Genomic DNA, 21638 nt, shown 5'->3' on the forward strand with positions numbered 1-21638 from the left:
TATTCTGTGCATCAGATTTTTTATTCACTTGATTTCAGATTCACTTGTTGATAGATATGTATTTGTTGTTCATAATTTTTATCTTTACCTTTTTCTTCTTCCTCTTCTTAAAGAATATCTTTCAGCATTTCGTATAATATTGGTTTGGTGGTGATGAACTCCTTTAGCTTTTTCTTATCTGTGAATCTCTTTATCTGACCTTCAATTCTGAATGATAGCTTTGCTGGGTAGAGTAATCTTGGTTGTACGTTCTTGTTATTCATCACTTTGAATATTTCTTGCCACTTCCAACTGGCCTGTATAGTTTCTGTTGAGAAATCAGCTGATAGTTGTATGGGTGCTCCCTTGTAGGTAACTAACTGTTTTTCTCTTGCTGCTTTTAATATTCTCTCTTTGTCTTTTGCTCTTGGCATTTTAATTATGATGTGTCTTGGTGTGGTCCTTTTTGGATTCCTTTTGTTTGGGGTTTCTGTGTGCTTCCTGGACTTGTAAGTCTATTTCTTTCACCAGGTAAGGGAAGTTTTCTGTCATTATTTCTTCAAATAGGTTTTCAGTATCTTGCTCTCTCTTCTTCTGGCACTCCCATAATTCGGATGTTGGTACGCTTGAAGTTGTCCCAGAGGCTCCTTACACTATCTTCATATTTTTGCATTCTTTTTTCTTTTTGCTTTTCCTATTGGTGTTTTTTGCTTCTTTGTATTTCAAATCTTTGACTTGATTCTTGTGATCCTCTAGTCTGCTATTGGATCTCTGTATATTATTCTTTATTTCAGTCAGTGTATGCTTAATTTCTAGTTGGTCCTTTTTCATATCCTCGAGAGTCTCATTAAATTTATCGGTCTTTTCTAGAAAATTCATGAAAAACCTTATAACTGTGATTTTGAACCATATATCCAGTAGTTTTTTTCCCTCCATTTCTGTCATTTGTGACCTCTTTCTTTGTCTCCACATTTTGGCTGCTTCCCTGAGTTGATAGAGTGGCTTTGTGTGCTAGGTGTCCTATAGGGCCCAGTGGCTCAGCCTCCCCAGTTACCTGAGGTGGACACTCTTGGTGCACCCCTTTGTGGACTGTGTGCACATTCTTGTGGTAGTTAAGCCTTGATTGTTGTTGGTATCACTGGAAGGAATTGACCTCCAGGCCAATTGGCTATGAGGATCAGCTGTGTCTATGATGGGAGAACTTCTGTGCTGGAGACACCCTTATGAGGCAAGACTTGCTTCAGTGGGGCTTTGGTGCTCACTGAGTCTGCCCCCTGAGTGTGTCCCTTATGGATCTGAGGAGTTGTAATCTGGATGGTCCCACTCTGACACTGGCTCTTGGATCTCCAAGGAGGTGCTAATTTAGCCTCTGCCTGAGGCCCCCCAGCAGGAGCTATGGAGATCTGCAGATTCCTCTTCTTTGTTTGGGTTTTGGAGGTGCCCAGATGAGGCCCAGCTGTGAAGCAATGCAAGCTGCTGTGGGGCCTTGGGCCTTCTTTTGGATGTTCTGGGTCTCTCTGACTCAGCTGCAGTTTGTTAGGTAAGTTTAGAATTTAAAGGACCAGGCCATTCATATGCAAAAGCCTCTGTGCACAACTTGGATGGGGCGGAGCAAACAGCAATGGCTTCCCATCAGCCCTGCCCTAAGAGGCCCCTGGGTCTCAGTGTCCCTTGGTAATCGCTGCAAGCACCTCTGAGAGAAAGCCGCCCTGGAGTTCCGCCCGCTGACAGTCCAGTTTCTCCCCGTATGAGTCTGGGTCTCCAGTGTCTCGCCCAGAACTAGAGTTCAGAGCAGTCGGGAGCTTGTGTCTCCCTCCAGATTGAAAAAGCCAGCCGCGTACTCAGTTGCCCGCCCTCTTCATGTGCCTCTGTACCTCTGCACTTTACTTCCGCACCTCCTCTGAGTCTCAGTGTGCTTTTCTCTTCCCTTCTAGTTGTAGAATTTCCCCTTAGCCAGCCTTCCTGTGGTTCTAGATGATGTCTGTTTTGTCTTTTAGTTGTAGTTTTGAAGTGGTTGTGCGAGGCAGCAAGTTCAGGTGTTTACCTATGCAGCCATCTTGGTTTCTCCAGGACATACTTTTAATATTTAAAAATGTTGCTAGCATGTATTCTGAAAATATTGTAATACTTCACATTTCTATTTATGTTGTATGAAAGAGTAGCCCTGCCTTCCCCTACCTATCCATAGATGTCAAGATCTTTTTTAATATTGGCCGCCAGTTGGGTGAAAAATGGCATAGCATTTTTTTAAATTTGCATTTCCTGGACTATTCCTTGGCCCTGACAACTTTTTATATGTTTTTTAGTCATATTAATTTGTTTTTCTGTGAATTGTCTTTTCATATTGTTTTTTCATTGTTTTGATTGGGTTGTTTACACTTCTTGATCAATTTGTAAAAGTGTTATGGCTATTAGCAGTTTTAATGGTATGTCTAAGTCTGTCCTTTATCATTTGACTTTTTCATTTACTATATTCATTATACTTTTATCATATAGAATTTTTAGTTTTTATATAATCAAATATGTTTATCTTTTCTTTTATAGCTCTTGATTTCTAGCTTTTTCATAGATTCTTATAGTTCTGGTGTTAAGAAGATCTCAATAAATAAGTCATGGTGACTATAGTTAATAATACTGTTTGTATATTTGAAAGTTGCTAAGAAAGTAGATCTTTTATATATATATATATATATATATATATATATATATATATATATATATTATTGATTTTTTACAGAGAGGAAGGGAGAGGGATAGAGAGTTAGAACATCGATGAGAGAAAAACATCGATCAGCTGCCTCCTGCACACCTCCTACTGGGGATGTGCCCACAACCAAGGTACATGCCCTTGACCAGAATTGAACCTGGGGCCCTTCAGTCCGCAGGCCGACGCTCTATCCACTAAGCTAAATCGGTCAGGGCAAGAAAGTAGATCTTAAAAGTTCTCATCAAAAGAGAAAACATTTTTTAACTATGGAGACAGATGTTAACTAGACTTATTGTGGCAATCATTTCACAATATATATAAATATAGAAACATTCTATTGTATACCTGGAACTAATATAATGTTATATGTCAATTATACCTCAATTTTAAAAACAGGATCTCCTGTGACACTTACTGTAACCTCCTAAATTTTCTTCCTCCCACAGCTTTTATTGAGGTATAATTAACTAGTGAAAATTATATATATATAGTACCATTGGTGTTCAAGGTATATCAGGTGATGATTTAATATATGCACACCTTGTGGACTGATTACCACAATCAAGTTAATTAATACATCCATCCCCACACATAGTTACCGTGTGTGTGTGTGTGTGTGTGTGTGTGTGTGTGTGTGTGTATGTATGGCAAGAACACTTAATAGGAAGACTGTAATCCCTCATTCTGCTAATGTGGTGTATTGTGTTTATTGTTTTGCATCCTAGGAATAAATCCCACTTGATCATGATGGATGATAATTTTAAAGTACTGTTGAATCCAGTTTGCTAGAATTTTGTCGAAGAATTTTTTATCTATGTTCATCAGGGATATTGGCCTGTAATTTTCCTGTAATTTTTCTTATCTGGCTTTGGTATAAAGGTAATGCCTACTTTGTAAAATAAATTTGGAAGCGTTCTCTCCTCTTCACTTTTTTGAAGAGTTTGAGAAGGATTGATATTAATTCTTTAAACATTTGATAGAATTCATAGTGAAGACATCTGGCCATGCACTTCCTTCATTGGGAGGTTTTTGATTAGTAATTCAATCCCCTTATTTGTTGTTGGTCATTTCAGATTATCTATTTCTTCAGGATTCAATCTTGGTAGGCTATATGTTTCTAGGAATTTCTTGTAGGTTGTCCAATTTGTTGGTTGTATAATTATTCATAGCAGTCTCCTATGAGCCTTTGTATTTCTGTAATATCAGTTGCAATGTCTCCACCTTCATTTGTAATTTTATTTATTTGAGTCCGCTTTCTTTTTTTCTTGGTTAATCTAGATTCTAGACAAAGGTCTGTCAATTTTGTTTATCTTTTTAAAAACCCAATTTTCAGTTTTGTTGATCTTTTCTATTGTCTTTCTAGTCTCTATTTCATTTATTTTTGCTCTAATCTTTGTTATTTCCTTCCTTCTGCTGACTTTGGGCTTGGTTTGTTCTTTTTTAGTGCCTTGAGGCATAAAGTTCCTGGGCAGACAGTGGCCCCAGACCATGGCTGAGAGGAGCTGGAACCAAACCATAGGTCTGTTTTAGAATCTGTATTTAGACCAAGGTTGGGGGCCTGCCTTGGAGGACACAGAGGAGGATGTCTCCCACAGGATCCCTGGGCAGGCAGGACGGCTCCTGGACTGAGAGGGGCTGGAGCCCAGTTATGGGGCCATTTCGGGATCTGCAGTCGGACTGAGGCTGATAGACCATACCTACCAGATGGGCGTCTCCTTTGGCAGATGGTGCTGGTGGCAGGGCCAACCAGCTATTTCCAATTCTGTAGCCAGGACCACAGTTGGTGAGTTTGCCACCTGGCCATGTGCCTGCCATCTCAAAATGGCTCTCCTCAGCTCCACCAGGGTTTTACAGTCTCCTATCTGGATCCCACAGCACTCCCACAAAGGCACTATGAATGGCTGCCAAATTATTATTGCTCAGGGGAGATGTGTGTAGGGGAATCTCCTATTCCACCATCTTGCTGATAACCTAGTTTTCGTACAGGATTTACATTGTTTGATTTTTAAAATAATGTTTTTAATTGATTTTTTTAGAGAGAGGAAGGGAGAGGGAGAGGGAGAAACATTGATCAGCTGTTTCCTGCACACACCCCAACTGGGGACCGAACCTGCAACCTGGTCATGTGTCCCAACCAGGAATTGAAGCTGCAACCTTTTGGTGCACAGGACAATGCTCAACCAACTGAGCTACACAGGCCAGGGCTGATTTTGCTTTTTACATTTAAGTCTCTAATCCATTTTGAATTAATATTTAAGATAGAGGTCCCATTTATTTTTTAATAGATAGCCTTTCCCCACTGATTCAAACTACCCTCGTTGTCATGTATCAAATTCGCACATACACTGAGAATATCTGACTTCTCAACTCCTTTTTACTGATTTTTGTTTGTTTGTTTGCTTGCTTTTGTCTATTTCTAGCCTAATCCTAATTTGATGTGCTTATCATGGCCTCTAATATCTTCTCAGGCAAGTATTTCTCACAGTTTTCTTTTGCAGATTTTTCTTGGCTTTTGGTATTTAGTATTCATTCTTCCATATAAACTTTAAGATTCAAGGTCTCAGTCTGAGTCACATGCCCAAGGTGGGAAATCAGCTTTGCTCCTCCTTTTTGAACCATCAAACACCCAAAGTCTTATTTCTATCAATCTTCTCATGATGAAGACCCCGATTGCTCCCAGAGGTTTCAGACTCTCACAACAGAAAAGGTCTGATTACTTCTCTTGCAAGAGATAGCAGGGTGGTTCCTTTCTATGCCAAAGAGATGAATTATAGCCTCGGAGTGAATGAACAAAGGAACACCTCTTGGTAGAGCAGCAAAAAAGAAAGCACAAGTATACACATTTTTAATCTCTGCTATATCATATTAAGGAAGTGGGACTCTATCCAACTTGTAGGTATTTAATTAGCCATTTGAAAGTTTTGGGTGGGAGAGTCACAAGATCAGTTTGGCATTGGGGAAGAAGATGGAATAAAAAGGGAAGAAACTGGAGACAGGAGGCTCAGTTAAAGTACTACTGCAATAGTCCAGGAAAAAATGACAGAGACCTGAAATAAAGCAATACAGGGTATAGCAAGAAGAGGACAGATTTGAAAACCACTTAGCAGGTAGAATTGACAGGATCAGTGACAGGCTTTATGCTGGGTTAGGTAAGCATCCAGAATGACTGCCTGATTTTTAGCCTGGGTGGTAGAGTTGGTGTTGGTGCAGCTAAATAACGCAGAAACACAGGAGGAAGAGTAGACTTGGATGGCAACGTAGATAATGAGCTTAGTTTGGAACATGTTGAATTTGAAAGTCTATGAGACATTTAGGTGTGATACTCAGTTGGCATGAAGATTATATTGGGTTTGGAGCTAAGCAGAGCACAAGGCTGCACAATGGTTCTGAGAACCATCAGGATATATCTATAATAATAAAAATGTAATATGCTAATTAGACAGGAAGACCTTTCAGATGAAGCTGGGGCTGCAAGGGAAGCCCAGGTCCCAGGTGCCACAGCGGAGCTGGTGCCAGCAGCCGGGGGAAGGAAGGCCTACTCTTGCATGAATTTCATGCATTGGGCCTCTAGTGTAATAGTAAAAGGCATGGAGGAGAAGCGCTGAGGACGGAACATTGAGGGACATCAAACTTTGCCAGAAAAGGAGGAACTGGAGCCAGCCAAGGTTTCTGAGAATGAGCCATTTAAGAAGCAGACAATAGTAACACAGAAGGTAAGAGAGAAAGGGTTCAAGAAGGAGAAAGTGGTCAGTTGTGCTGAAGGCAGTAGAGAGGCCTCAGACATATCCAGTGGATTTGGCAATTACCATATAGTGAATTTGGCTAGAGCAGTTTCAGTTGCTCCCTGTCCCAGATATAAGGCAACATCAAAAGGTTCCCATTTCTCCATTGAGTTTGGCCAACAGTGAGCCCTGGAGATTGGAGGGAAGATGGAGAGTGAGGTGGGGACATATAGTCCCCCAATTCCTTCCTTACAGAGTCTGCATCCTTCACTCAACCCAAGGTTATAGCTCTCTCCAGCTGGGTTCAAGCAACCTTCCTCCTTCTTTCAGGCCTCGGAGTGCTCTGCTAGTTCTGGGGTCTTCTGTCACCCCTTGTGTTTCACTACATACTGCCCACACCTTTATAGAGAGTTCTTTATTAAACGTTCCATGAATTATCCTAATCTGAACACACCATCCATGTCTTGCTGGAACCCTAAACGATATGGGGAGAAACCTTGGCTGGGGATGGTAAAGAGAAAGGCAGGGAGGTTTTATCATGGGGTTTATTTTTTAAGGGTTGGAGGGGCTTGACTATGCTCACACGCTTATGAGGTTTTTACAGCTTACTTCAAAGGTGTGATCTAAGCGGAGGGAAGACACAGGTAGAGAGTTCTTGGTGAGCCTCTGGAGTTGATGACATTACAAGTGGCCTCACCACTGTTGCTCAAGACATTCTAAAACCTGTGTTTCTGGTTTGACCAAGACAGTCCATCTGCCAGGTTTGCCTGTGGCTGGTTTGGCAAGTGTTGGTTTGAGCAATAAGCTGATGGAAAAGTAGACAGTCTGACGAAGGAGAAAGAACAAAGGTCAGGACCTCAACAAACCCTGGCACACCTCGGTGCACCAAGACAGTCAGACAATAAACAGAGTCATTGATGTTTTTGAAACTTTGCAAGGCTCTGCCTGACCCGGCCTTGTTCTGTGTCTCTGCAGGTCACTGATTCCATCACACTGCTTCGACTCTCGGGCCTCCTTTCTCTTCCTCAAATAATAAAAGCTCTCCTCTGCCCTGAAGCTTGAACTCTGTCCTTCCCACTGCCTGCAACCTGGGGTGTCCCAGCTCCTCCCCCTCAGATCTCATATGAGCACCACTTCCTCAGCAGGCCAACGGCCCAAACCAACCAGTCCCCCTTTGCTGTCTCCTCCAGAGGGCCCTGCACTTCTCTTTCATAGCAGTCACATCTCAAAATTTATTCAGGTGGAGGGGTTTTTTTACATTTTTTAAATTGATTTCCAAGAGGAAGGGAGAGGGAGAGAGAGAGAGAAACATCAATGATGAGAGAGAATCATTGATTGGCTGTCTCCTACATGCCCCCTATTGGGGATCAAGCCTACAACCTGGGTATGTGCCCTTGACCAGAATCAAACCCAGGACCCTTCTGTCTACAAGCCAGCACTCTATCCACTAAGCCAAAGCAGCTAGGGCGAGGTGGAGAATTTTTTTAAGTCTATTATTATTATTATTATTATTATTATTATTATTATTACTATTGTTATTATTGATTTTTAGAGGGAGAGGGAGAGATAAAAACATCAATGAGAGTGAGACATCATTGATCAGCTGTCTTCTGCATGACCCCCACCCCTGGGATCCAGCCTGCAACCTGGGCATGTGCCCTGAATTGGAATCGAACCAGCAACCTCTTGGTTCATGGGTCCACACTCAACCACTGAGCTACACTGGCCGGGCGAGATGGAGAATTTTATTTAGAAATCCTCCTATATTTTCTTATAAGCTTTTTGTTTATTTTTACATCTAACTCTTTAATCCATCTGGTGTTTTTTGTTTGTTTGTTTGTTTGTTTGTTTTTAATGTGGGATAGAACAGGCACCCTGTTGCAGTCCTCACTTCTCTAGCACTTTGTTGGACCCTCCTACAGCTCTTCCTTTCACTCACTCATCCATTCAATGATTGTTTAGTGACTAGTGACTTTGTGCTATGCCCTTCACTGTACAAAAGGATAAAAAGAGAAGGTCCTTATCACAAAGGATAAGAAAAGACTAATAAGAGGAATCTCTTACCTTTTGGAGACTATTATGCTAAGTGAAATAAGCCAAACTGAGAAAGACAAATATCACATGATCTCACTTATTTGTGGAATCTACTGAACAAAATGAATCTATATATATAAAAGCCTAAGTGACTTAGTTCTACCAGTAGCTATGACGTGCACTGACAACCAGGGGGCAGAAGCTCAACACACAGGCATGGAAACATGGAACAGACTGATGAATCTCAGAGGGAAGGGGGAGGGAGGAGAGTGGGAAGAAATTAACCAAAGATCTTATATGCACACTAGAGGCCTGGTGCATGGATTCGTGCACCAGTGGGGTTCCTCGGCATAGCCTGTGGGGATCAGGCCGAAACCGGCAGTCTGACATCCCCCGAGGGTTCCCGGATTGTGAGAGGGCACAGGCCAGGTCAAGGGACCCCCACCAGTGCATGAATTCATGCACCGGGCCTCTAGTTGACCAATAAAATAAGACCAGAAGCATGGAGGCATGGGACAGACTGACATGCCTCGATGTGGGTTTGGGGGAATGAGGAGAGATAAACCAAAGAAATTGTATATTTATATGCATAGCCCATGGACACAGGCAATAGGGTGATGAAGACCTGGCAGGGGGAGGGAGTGGGAAGTAAGGGGTGGGTGGAGGAGAGTAAAGGGGGAGAAAATGGGAGACATCTGTAATACTGTCAACAACTTAAAAAAAATTTTTTTTAAAGAGAATAATGGCCCTAGCCCAGTAGTGGGCAAACTACGGCCCGCGGGCCAGATCCAGCCTGTTCGGCTGTTCTATCCGGCCCGCGGAGCTGAAAGAGTGGAGGGTTCTCTTGCTCTCCCCTCCGCTCCTTTACTTTAAATTTATACTAGTTCACACAAACACTCCATCCATGCTTTTGTTCCGGCCCTCCGGTCCAGTTTAAGAACCCATTGTGGCCCTCAAGTCAAAAAGTTTGCCCACCCCTGCCCTAGCCGGTTTGGCTGAATGGATAGAGCATCAGCCTATGGACTGAAGGGTCCCAGGTTTGATTCCGGTCAAGGGCACATCCCCAGTGGGGGGCATACAGGAGGCAGCTGATCAGTGATTCTCTCTCATTGATGTTTCTATCTCTCTCTCCCTCTCTGAAATCAATAAATATATATTTTTAAAAAGAGAGAGAATAATGACAGAGCTGCTGGGCCCTAGGCCTGGGGAGGAACTGAATATACTTGGGGAAGCAGATACATGAATGGAGAAATGACAGTTTTACAAGGCAAATGCTTTAATGATGTTTGATGGTTCTAAGCTTCTGGAATTCTGGCAAAGAATGTGTTTTCATTCTTTTGACTCTCTTATGGCTTGTAGCACTGTGTCCTACCCACTGAAATCACTTAATATATTTTTTAACAATGAACTTGCGTGTACATCTTTTTTTTAAGCTTTCACTTATATCCGAAGTTCCAAATGTACATTCAGCTACTTATTGGATATCTCTACCAGCATGTCCTAGAATCATCTCCAGCTCAAGATGTCCTAAACAGAATTCTTTCCTCCAAAACCTCATCTTCCTTTATTCCTCACCTCAGTTGTCTGAGATAGAAAGCTCAGAATTACTCTCAATACCACTCTCTCCCTAACCCCATATCTAACCAGTCACCAAGTTTTGTCTATTCTAGGTCACAAATACATTATGACTCATTTTCTTATTCCCCCCATCTTGGGTCAAGCTTTCATTATCTCTTTCCTGAATTGATAAAACAAAAACAACGTATTCCAACAGATCTCTCTACCTCTTCTATCTTCTCTCTACAATCTCATAGTCACCACCACAGTCTTATTTCTGAAACACAAATCTGACACTATCATTCCCTTGGTTTAATCCTTGTGTGGATCCCTTCAGAATAAAGTTCAATTTTTAGAAATCCAATTTTAGAAAACAATATAAAAATCTTATAAATAGCTGCTTGATAATACATTTGAAAACCTAGATGAAATTTCTAGAAATGGCTCAATAGAATCATTTTAATCTGGTTATAGTCAAATCTATCCCAAACAAATAATCTAAAGTATGGAAAAAGCTGTATACACAGAGTTACTCACTGGTTCCTATATTAGTTTTCTATTACTGTTGTAACCGATTACCACAAATTTAATGCCTTAAAACAACACAGGAAAAATGGAAAGATCCCTGGACTTAGTAACTAGATTTATTTTTGTGTAGATGCGTAGTTTCTATCTGTTTAAGTTATGGTCTGTTGGGTTTTCTGTTATTTGCAGCCAAATGCAACTGAACTGGTAAAAGTACTTCTGTAATTAAAATGGAGAAGACTTGGAGGAATTATTAGTGTAGATCACAGGAATTCTATTACTTTAATCCCCACATACCACGTGCTCATTAATCTGCTCTTGCTATGATCAAAACAGTCATCACAAACACCATAATGAAAAAAATCCACATGAAGAATCGATCTATGACTTTCGCAACCTTCTTCCATTCACTCCCCTTGGAATTTGTGGCCTTGTGGTCTTTGAGGCACTTGGCAATGTATTGGATATTCCTCGTCAGCACTTTGTACCGTGCACAGTAATTGTCAGCATCCTGAGGGGTCTCACCTTGGTACCCCAAGTCATTCTTTAAGAGTTTGTTCATTTCCTTCTTTCTGGGAAGGTCTTTGTTCCTGGCTGTTTTCAGATTAGCCTCTGGAAGTTTGCCATAAACCTTCGTGAGGTGGCTTCGCTCCCTGTCGTGGCGGGGGCTAAGGCAATTCTCACCCACGTCGTAGACGAACAAGATCCTGGACATGTATTTCAGTATAACCACCCTGGCCCAGTGTGGCACTGGCCGGGCCTCAGCCCCACAGAAGTGGATATTCATCACCATAATGGTCAAGGCAGTGGAGGCTGTGATCAAGGCCATCGTGGCTATGTAGTATTTGCCTGAAAAATATCAACAACCAAGTCAGCTTAAAACTGTCCTCATGTTTGGCTCAAAAAACAAACACTTTTTCTAAGGAGGCTATATAGACTAATGAGTACTAGTATAGACGTTTGAATCAAAATTCCTGGGTTCAAATCCAAGTTCTGTCACTTACTAGACTTGTGGCCTGCAACAAGTTATATAATGCTACTAAGCCTGTGCTTCTTTCTTTGCAAAATGAATATAATACTAGTATCTAACTCATAGGAATATAGTGAAGCTTAATTGAGGTGACTCATGTAAAATCCTCAAAACTGCCCCTTATACCTACTTAAAAGGTTTGTAAATGTTTGCTGAGATCATGATGTGAAAAATGTTCACTTTCAACAAACAAACAAATAATTAACAATCTCAGCCAGTTCTCCGAATTATCACATTGTCTAATGTGAAAGCTCATTACTATTGAATAAGAAGAGACACTGTGTCCCTATCTCTTTAACATGTGATTATATAATAAAGTGAATAATCCTGAAAAAAATGAAGGAAGGAAACAAAGATAAGGGTAAAAATTTATAAAATATAGAACAAAAAAATCCAAGAAAACGAATAAAATTGAAAGGGAGCTATTTTTTAAAATAATGAAATCGATAAACTTTTGGTAAGACCACACATAAAATAGAGGCAGGTGGTAGTGGGGAGAGAGAGAGAGGGGGGATGCAAAAGAGGAAATAAGAGAATCAAAATTGAGAAAACAATATAATAATCTTATAAATAGCTGCATGATACTACATTTGAAAACCTAGATCAAATTTCTAGAAACATATCAGATGTCAAACGTAGTGTAAGAAGAAAGAACACTTGATTAGAAATGTAATTAATCAAATATATCTATCCCCCAAATACTCTAGGGCCAAATGATTTTGTAGGTGAGTTTTACCAAACTTTTAAGGAACAGATAATTTATTTTATTCAAGTTGTTCCAGAAATAGAAAAAAGAGTGAAAACTGCCTGGTTCGTTTTGTGAAGTCAATTTAACCTTGATTCCAAAAGTAACAAGAAAGGAAATATTAAGGTCATTTCACTTATAGACATATTTGAGAAAATCCTACAAAAATTATTAGTAAGCTAACTCAATTGGTGTCTTTAAATGATAATTCATGATGATAAAGAAGAGTTTAGTTCAACATCAGAAAACCTAATTCACTACATTAATAGAGTAAAAGAGACGACTCACATGCATATCTTAACAGATGGAGATAAAATTTAATAATATTCATCATCTGTTTATTATTTGTTAAAAGCTCTGAGTAAACTACAACTAAATGGAACTGGGTAAAGGCTAAGGGCCAGATGCCCAGATCAAATGCTATACTTATGAAGAAAACTTGAACACATTTCTATGACTAGAATTTCATTTCATGAGTGCTACAAATAAATTGTGATTGTTAGTAAATATTCTCAAGATCTGTGTGCACCCTTCCTAAAAAAAATACATTTTTATATTTTCACAGAAATAGAAGAAGTAATGCTTGCAAAATTTCCAACACATGTCCTGAGACATCGCTTTTCAGAACTAAGCCAGCTTGCTGTTGAATGTCACTGCTAAAGAAGAGAGAGGGATCTACCAATTGGTGCTGCCTCAAATAGGGTTATGATTGGATGTCATCACTGTTAATCATTTCTGCCTCTCAGAAGAGGTCATAAAAAATGCCAATATACCTCTTCCTCTTTAGTGGTGGGATGGGGATTAGAGAACCTTCTGGGTTTATTTCTTAAAAAGGTGTGTGTATGTCTGTGTCTGTGTTTTGCTTGGAGAGATCTAAGAAACAAACCTCCAAACAGAGAAATCAATGTAGTAACATCTGAATCCTATAAAAACATAGTATGCAAATTGTCCCCTCCACCGAGAGTTCGTACAGGAGTTTGACCAGGGGCAGGGCTGGCCGGGGAAAGGGAGGGAGGCCCTGGCCCTGGCCCTGGCCAGCAGCCAGCAGCCAGCAGCCAGCAGCTGCTAGGGACCCTACTAGTGCACAAATTTCATGCACTGGGCCTCTAGTATTAAATAATATGGGATTCAGTGGAGGGTAAAAGGGCGATGCAATATCCCTTTGATATTGGTCTGTAAGTCTCTTGTTCTGAAATTTCTTCTCATTGCCTACTTTAAGGAGCTAAAAAAAAATAGGTCTAGTTTTTTATTTGGGTAAGCAATATTTTTAAAATATATTTTTTATTTTTAAATATATTTTTTATTGATTTCAGAGGGGAAGGGAGAGGGAGAGAGAGATAGAAACATCAATGATTAAGAGAGAATCATGATCAGGCTGCCTCCTGCACACCCCCTACTGGGGATTGGGCCTGCAACCCAGGCATTTCCCGTTGACCGGAATCGAACCCAGGACCTTCAGAATCCGACACTCTATCCACTGAGCCAAACCAGTTAGGGCAGGTTAAGCATCTTTTACAATAACACAGCATTGACATAGAGGTGTTGAAGCTGAGTGATATCTTTGGTGGCAGGGTGTAGATATTAAAGGTGTTAGGAGGGAACTCAGAACGAGATAGGTAAAAAAATACAGGAGAGAGGAATGGTAGTCTCAGTCTACACTCTACCCATAGGAGGATAATTCATTATTGCAGATTTTTAAAAATGTGATCCACTTTAGAATCACCTCAGATTCTCAAATCTTGCCCAAGATTGCTAAATTAAACTCTTTGGATATAGGAACCTGCATTTTTACTAGCCCTCCCACACCTATTATACCCAATAAAGGTTGAGAATTATTTTTTTTAAGGGTAGATGGCAGGCTTAAAAATCCAGTTCATTTCTAACACGTTTACCATTCTTCCCAAGAAAAGACCCCTTGTGATGTGAAAAGATAAAAAGAGTCACTCTTTATTCAGTACTTATCATATGCCAGGTTCTGAGCTAAGCAATGACACATGAGATAGCAGTTACATGAATTCTGCCAATGAGGTAGCAAAGACTCAAAGATTAAGTAACTTGTCAAAGATTGATCAAGGAATGAATGGTGACGTCAGAGTTCAAATGTAGATTTCTTTGACTTCAAAAAATCAAGGCCTTACCTTCAAAATCACCCAGAAGGCTTGTTAAAAAAGAGGCCAGCCCTCACCCCCATGGTCTCTAATTCATTAGGTCTAGGGTGAGCCCTGATAATTTGCGTTTCTAAAAAAGATGCTGGTGCTGTGGGTCTGGGGACCACCCTTTGAGAACCATCGCTCTAAACTATATTGCCTCTCAATATTCTTTTGGGTCAATCTGGAGACCACAAGGCCAGTTTGGTTTCCAACAGCCACGCCTGTATTCAAAGATGCCAACGGAAGACACTAAATGAAGTATGTGGCAGCCTGTGTTGAGTGTGAAGTTGGCCTAATTGTTATAAGTTTAAAGGCATACATATCACTACAGTCACCACAAAGCTGAGCTCTAAGTGTAAGACACTTGAACTCACCTATCAGAGGGACGTTTTCTGAGGCCGGCATGATCTCTGCCACCATGAGCTGAAATACGGTCATGGCCAACAGGATGGTCACTCCCAGGGAGACCTTTTCCCCAGAGGCTGCAGGGAGATAAAAACTCAAGGGAGCCAGAAAAGATATGAGGACGCAGGGGATGAGGAGGTTGACGATATAGAAGGAGGACCTCCTCTTCAGAAGGAGAGTGAATGTCACATCGGGGTAAGGCTCAGAGCAGCAGCCATAGGAGATCACGTTCTTCACCGCAGGCATGCCATGGACCTCCCACTCCACATCTTCAATGAAGTCGGAGAGGTCTCCACTGTCCAGGGCGTTGAATATGTCCACCTGATTGCCATTGTAGGTCCAGGAACCAAAGGTCAGGTTGCACTGCTGGTTATCAAAGGGGAAGTAGGTGACATCCACCACACAGGAGCTTTTGGTGATGGCTGGTGCATCCCAGGTGATCAGCCCATCATACCGCAGGACCACATTGGTGTTCACAGGCTCGGAAGATTCATCGTCAGCCCTGAAAGTTAGAGGGAGAAAATGAAAGCAGCTTGCTGGAATAACTCACCAACCTCCTGTTCCAGACAGCTCACCACCCTGTGTCCATCACTTTAATGTCTTTGGCAATGGGTCACCCTTCTCCCTGTTACTTTGGCATGAAAATCTGAAATCAACTCTAATTTTCTCTTTTCCTCCATCTCCTGTGATTAGTGAGGGGCAAGTTGTCTTGGACTCTTCCTTAAAAGCATCTCTGCTTTATGTCCCTTCCTCTCTATTTCCAATGCCACTCTGCTGGTCCAGGTATAATGACTTATAAATCCAGACAAAATGTAAACCTGTCAAAGCTAAAATCTGAAAGGGAGGTTCTGCTTACCTGATTTTGTTAACTTTAGGCACAAGAATATTAAGGCAACTTTTCGTTGCTGTTGGAAAAGTTTTACATGTGTAGTAGAACTTTTGGAAAACATGGAAAAATTTTTATTCACCCATAATTTAAGATATAATAATTTATTCTGGATAAATGTTCTTTTTGCTTTGTCAACATTTATGCCTGACATTTTGGGGTACAGAATTTTTATTTTCCTTTAGGGGATAACTCTTTCTCCACCACCATTGCAAGGCATATTGACTGTTGATCAAGTCATAATAGGAGTTATGACCTTCTGTCCAGGGACAGACAGCCAAAGATAACTCTATAGAAAGGCAACATATTCTGACCTCACTTTCTTTTCTCCCTTTAATGGCCCACTGGTACTCCCCAGAAGCCAGAGGGAAGAGTTTAAAGGCATTCCTATTTATTTACTTCAAGACCAGTATCTTATTGTTTTATCTCCCTGGTTTCTCTGATCATGTTTTATAGCTCAAAACTTGCAATGGTTTCTTATTGTCCAACAAATACTCCCAAACCTCCTTAGTTTAGTGTCCCAGATATTCCATGATCTACTCCCATCCCATTTTCCAGCCTGATGTCTCCCACGGTCTCCTTCACTCACACTCCACCAACCAAGGCTGAAACCCTAATGCATCCTGTGAGTTTCTCTTCTTTACGCAAACCCTTTTTTCTATCTATAATATTTTGCATGAACAAATCTAATACATTGTTCAAGACCCACCTCTTAAAACACTATTCATGTCAACTGTAATTGATAAATAAAATTTTAAAATAAATTAAAAAAAAAGACTCACCTCCTATGAGAAGCCTTCCCTGCCTCTCCTGTCAGATGAAATGTCCATCGTTTGGGATAAATATATATATATATATATATAACTGATTTCAGAGAGGAAGGAAGATAGAAAGATAGAGATAGAAACATCAATGATGAAAGAGTCATTGATCGGCTGTTTCCTGCACGCCGCCCCCCCCCCCACTGGGGATTGAGCCTGCATGTGCCCTGACAGGAAATGGAACCATGACCTCCTGGTTCATAGGTCGACTCTCAACCACTGAGCCATGCCAGCCAGGCCAGAGACTGAGTTTTAAAATCCTAATTTGTTCTTCAACACACTACAGAAGGCCTTGCATAGAAGAAAGATTTGACAAAGAGAGGTAGGTAAGTAGGTAAATGGATTGCTTGAATAATTGAGGCCCATTCTCCTTTAGAAGGTGTCATGGCATCATAGAAATACCACCAAGAGATTTTGGTTCAAAACCTCATTCAGGTTTTATAACCTGGAGCAAGTTACATCTCACCTGTAAAAGTAAGGAGTATAATACTTTAAAGTTTCTTTTTAAACATTATATTAAGTAAGTAAATTGTATGTGTTAATTTCTATTGCTATTGTAACAAATTTCCATAAACCTTTAAGAATTTGTATCTTAAAACCATACAAATTTAACATCTCTATAGTTCTTAGAGGTCAGAAATCCTAAAATCAAGATGTAGACAAGGCTGCACTCCTGTGGAGGCTCTGAGGGACCGTCCATTTCCTCGTCTTTTCCGGCTCCTAGAGGTGCCTGCATGCCATTGGAGCAGGGCATCCCTCTGTCCTCTGCTTCCTTCATGGCATCTCCTACTCTGACCCTCCGGTCCCTCTTTTATAAGAACTCCTGTTCACATTGGGCCCAGCTGGATAATCTCCTCCCTCAAATCCTTCCTGTAATCACACCTGCCACGTCCCCTTTGCCTCGAAAGGTAACATATTCACAGGTTTCCGGGATCAGGGTGTGGACATTTTGGGGGCGATTATTCTGTCTACCGCCCTTTGTAAAGCCCCAACTCTGCCTGACCCATAGTATGTGTCCAATGTATGTTACTTTCTTCTCTTCCCCTTCCCTGTGTTTCTAACTGGGCTCCATGGTCTCAACCAGAATATGAAAAATTACAGGGACCAGCTTTCAAAATGGAGGTCGACAGAACAGGATGCCCCTGAGGATATGTCATTTGTTTCCCTGTTTGCTTCCCTTTCCTCAGCCCTTAGTGCCCTCCAGGCAGCCCCTGGTCCCCTTCTGGAGCTGATCAAAGCCTGAGCTGATCTCAGCCAGCTTGCACTTGTGCACACAGGCCTTTCCCGGTGGGGGCTGTGAGACTCCCACCCGGAACCAGAGGAGTGGGCCGGGGAAGGACAGAACAGTGAGTCAGCCAGTTCTCTCAGTCGCCAGAGTGTCTGGACCCTCAGCATAGACTTGTCTGTTCACTCAGTCCCACGATCCACCCCACCAGAGTGGCTTCCTGATGGGGCGCTCGTGCCCACTGGCAGGCTGAGCTCTCTCTTAGAGAGATCCCCTGAGCTGCCCCTCACTCACCTTGCTCTGAGCCCAAGAGGAGCCTTTCCCAGCCCATAGAAACTTGAGTTCCAGAATAAAAAGAGATTGAAACTCCTTTGACAATAGGTGGAGCAACTGAGCCTGAATTGTGACAGAACAAGCTGGCTCCTTCTCAAAATGTGGTCCACGGGCCAGCAGCTCTAACATCTGGAGCTTGTAAAAATGCAGAATAAAAAACTCTACCCTAGACCCACTGAATCAGATTCTGTATTTTGATAAGCTCCTCGGGTGATTCATGTGTGCTTTACAGTTTGAGAAACATAAGCCTGACCTACATTTACTCGAGGCCCCGTGCTCTGAGATCAGCCCACTGGTGACCTTACAACCTCGTTCATCCTCCTCCCCATACAAAGTCCAAAGTCCATAGGCCAGCTTCCAGCTGGCCCATCCCGATTTAATCTTAGTAGCATCATTGTTATTGATACATGACCTTGGAGAAGGGAACACCACTATTATGTGTTGAATTGTGTCCCTCCCAATATTCATATGTTGAAATCCTAGCCCTCAGCACCTCAGAATGTGACCTTATTCAGAATAGAGTCATTACAGATGTAATTAGTTAAGGTGAGGTAGAGTACGGTGGATACTTAATCCAGCACCGCTGGTGTCCTTATAAAAGGAAACTTGTGTGCCTGGCCCCTGTGGCTCAGTTGGCTGAGCATCCTCTCAGGCACCGGCAGGTCACTGGTTTGATTCCCAGTCAGGGCACATGCCTGGGTTGCTGGTTCAGTCCCCAGTGTTTCTCTCTCATTGATGTTTCTATCTTTCTCTCCCTCTGCCTTCCTCTCTCTGATATCAATTAAAGAAAAAAAACATATTGAAAGAGAACATGTGACCCAGACAGTACAGAGAAAATGCCACGGGAAGATGAAGCAGAGATCGGGTGATGCTTCTGTACGTCAAAGAACAACGACTGCTACCAACCGCCAGAGGCCAGGGGAGAGGCCGGGCCCAGAGTCTTCCGCACGACCCTCAGAAGGAACCAACCTGGCTGGCACCTTACCCTCATCATGCACTTCCAGCCTCCAGAAGTGTGCGCTAACACATTTCTACTGGTTAAGCCCCGCCTCCCGCCTCCCGCCCCCAGTTTGAGGCACTTGGTTTCAGTAGCCCTAGAAAACGAATACAGCCTCTATACAGTTCTTACCTGAAAAGGGGAATGTAGCTCCAAGCTCTTATGAACTATCATCTTACCATCTAAGATTTTATGACCATTATTTTAGGGCCTAGGAACAGAAATTGACACTTGACTTACATATTATTTGTTTCATTTTGTTTTTAAATGATGCAACATCTTTTCTTAATTGATTTCACAGAGTTAGGAGGAGGGAGAGGGAGAGAGAGATAGAAACATCAGTGATGAGAGAGAATCATTGATCCGCTGCCTCCTGCACGCCCCACACAGGGGATGGAGCCCCCCACGCCGGGCATATGTCCTGACCGGGAATTGAACCAATGGCCTCTTGGTTCCGGGCTCGATGCTCAACCACTGAGCTACACTGGCCAGGTGAGTTACACATGTTTTAAATATTCCTTCTTCATTATGTTTAAATCCAGTTACATCAACAAGTTCATTCCCGAGAAAGCACTGACTTGCACTTACTTGTTATACAGGACAATGTCTGGCCTCCACACCAGGTCGCTGGGGATCCTGATGGAGTCCAGGCCGTCATACTGGTCTCGATCCCACGTGAGGTAGGCATCCTGCCAGGTTTGGCGGATCCATAAGTAGGCGGTCAGAATTTGGTTTCTCTCATCCTGCACAATTGACCCAGATGTAATTTTGTCCAGCGGACACCTCGGCTGGTGCCCTCCATCTCTAGAACACTTGTTCTTCACGCGGAATTCCAAGAGTGCTGCTCTGTTTTCAGTCAGTGAGAGCTCGCTCAGCCTAGCCCCTTGACTGACTGCCAAGGCCATATTTTTTCTGCTTTATTTAGTGTTTGGAATGTTAAGTGGACAAATATTTAAGACATCAGATTTTTGCATGAATCCACTGCCCAATTTTCTCCAAAAAAATAATTATCAGGTGATTCATTTGAATGAGAAAGTCAGGAAATATTTACAATGGACGGAAGAAAAATCGATTCATAACTTTGTGCAATTAAACACATATAAGCAGTAAATAAGCTATGGCATCTTAAAACACTATGGCAACTTAAAAAACGCTTTGTGTTTTTTAAATTGGAATAAAGTGCACATAACATAATAAGCACATAACATAAAACTCACCATTTTAACCACTTTAAAGGAGATCTACATTTTAATCATCCGGTGGCTCCCAGAATATTCGCAGTGCTGTGCACCCATCACCACTATCTAATTCCAGAACATTGTAAGAAACCCTAAGACTGTCAAGCAAACACTCCCTACTCCCCTGTCCTTCCCACCGCCCCTGGCAACCGATACTCTGCTCTGTCTCTGTGGGTTTGCCTCTTCTGGACATTTCGTAGAAATGCAATCATGCAATATGTAACACCATCTTTCTTTAGATGATCTAAGACTATTACCGTTAATGGCCTGGATAGGTAACAATTAGCAAAATTAATTTCGTAGAACGCTTCCTTCCCCTGGGGTCCCCCTCTCCCACCAGCTTGCTCACAGAGCTGTCTGTTCTCCTTCCCGCTCAGATTACCAGTTCAAGCATCTCTTTGAAAAGTGCTGTTAGTTTCTCCTAAGCAACATGCCGAGGAGTCACCACTTTGGGTACTCACCATGTCCTTAATCTGGGAAAGCGTAATCTGCAGGGTGACGTTCAGGACCTTGTCCGTGTCTTCTACTGGACGAAGAGCATTGGAATAGTCTTCAAAGAGGTCATGAAATAACTTCTGAGCGTATTTCCCATCTGCTGCTCCTACAACTGCTCAGAAAGAGGGACCTGATCAACACTCAGCGCTGTGTGTATCTAAGGCAAAGAACAACAGACGGAGGACTGGAATTGGGGACGACCCAGCATCAGCTGGGGACAAGGTTTGGAGGATGAGGTGTATTCTGCCTTGCACTCCGGGGGCCAGCGCAAGTCAGTAAGAAGCACGGGACACTTCCCTACAGCTAGATCATGGGTTCTGTGCCCTGGCCCACCCCACCTGCCACCAAAGAAGTGGCCCCAGATGAGCAGAGGTGGGTACCCACCCACCAGTCTCTTACCTCTCAGTCTGGAGGCAGCAAAGCAAATCCAGCAAAAGGAGATGCAGGAATGGGGCCAGTTCATCTTTTTTCTGAGCCTCTATAAATTCCCAGCCAGGCAGCGCTGTCTTCCACTTTCCTCCGGGAGTGGGAAGGGTCTGGGCACAGCTCTGAGGCAGTCTCCACAGCGATGGAGAGTTCCGGTTTGCACTGCGCGGAGGGCCCCAGGTCCTGAGAGCCCTCCCCTCTGGTAATCGGAGATGGGCAGTGGCAGCAGCTGAAATGCCAGGAGTCTCAGGAGGGTTAGGTCAGGCAGTGCTGCTCTGGGAGGCCCGGGAGGGCCACCCCACCCTTCGCAGGAACATCCAGACCACACTTTCAGGGGAAGCGATTCCATCTTAAAAGATTGGG

General features: G+C 42.4%; 1 protein-coding gene across 1 annotated transcript; it reads right to left on the reverse strand.

The window, feature by feature from the left end:
• Positions 1 to 10831: 10831 nt before the first annotated feature.
• On the reverse strand, positions 10832 to 21312 carry CHRNA9 (cholinergic receptor nicotinic alpha 9 subunit; the record flags this gene model as incomplete). Its single annotated transcript, XM_080668029.1, has 5 exons — positions 10832 to 11373; positions 14824 to 15356; positions 19705 to 19859; positions 20816 to 20961; positions 21249 to 21312. 5 exons carry the CDS (start codon positions 21310 to 21312, stop codon positions 10832 to 10834), a joined length of 1440 nt encoding a protein of 479 aa, XP_080524155.1.
• Between the last annotated feature and the right edge of the window lie 326 nt (positions 21313 to 21638).

The sequence above is a fragment of the Plecotus auritus genome (assembly GCF_963455305.1).
Source record: "Plecotus auritus genome assembly, chromosome: 1".
NCBI classification, from domain to species: domain Eukaryota; kingdom Metazoa; phylum Chordata; class Mammalia; order Chiroptera; family Vespertilionidae; genus Plecotus; species Plecotus auritus.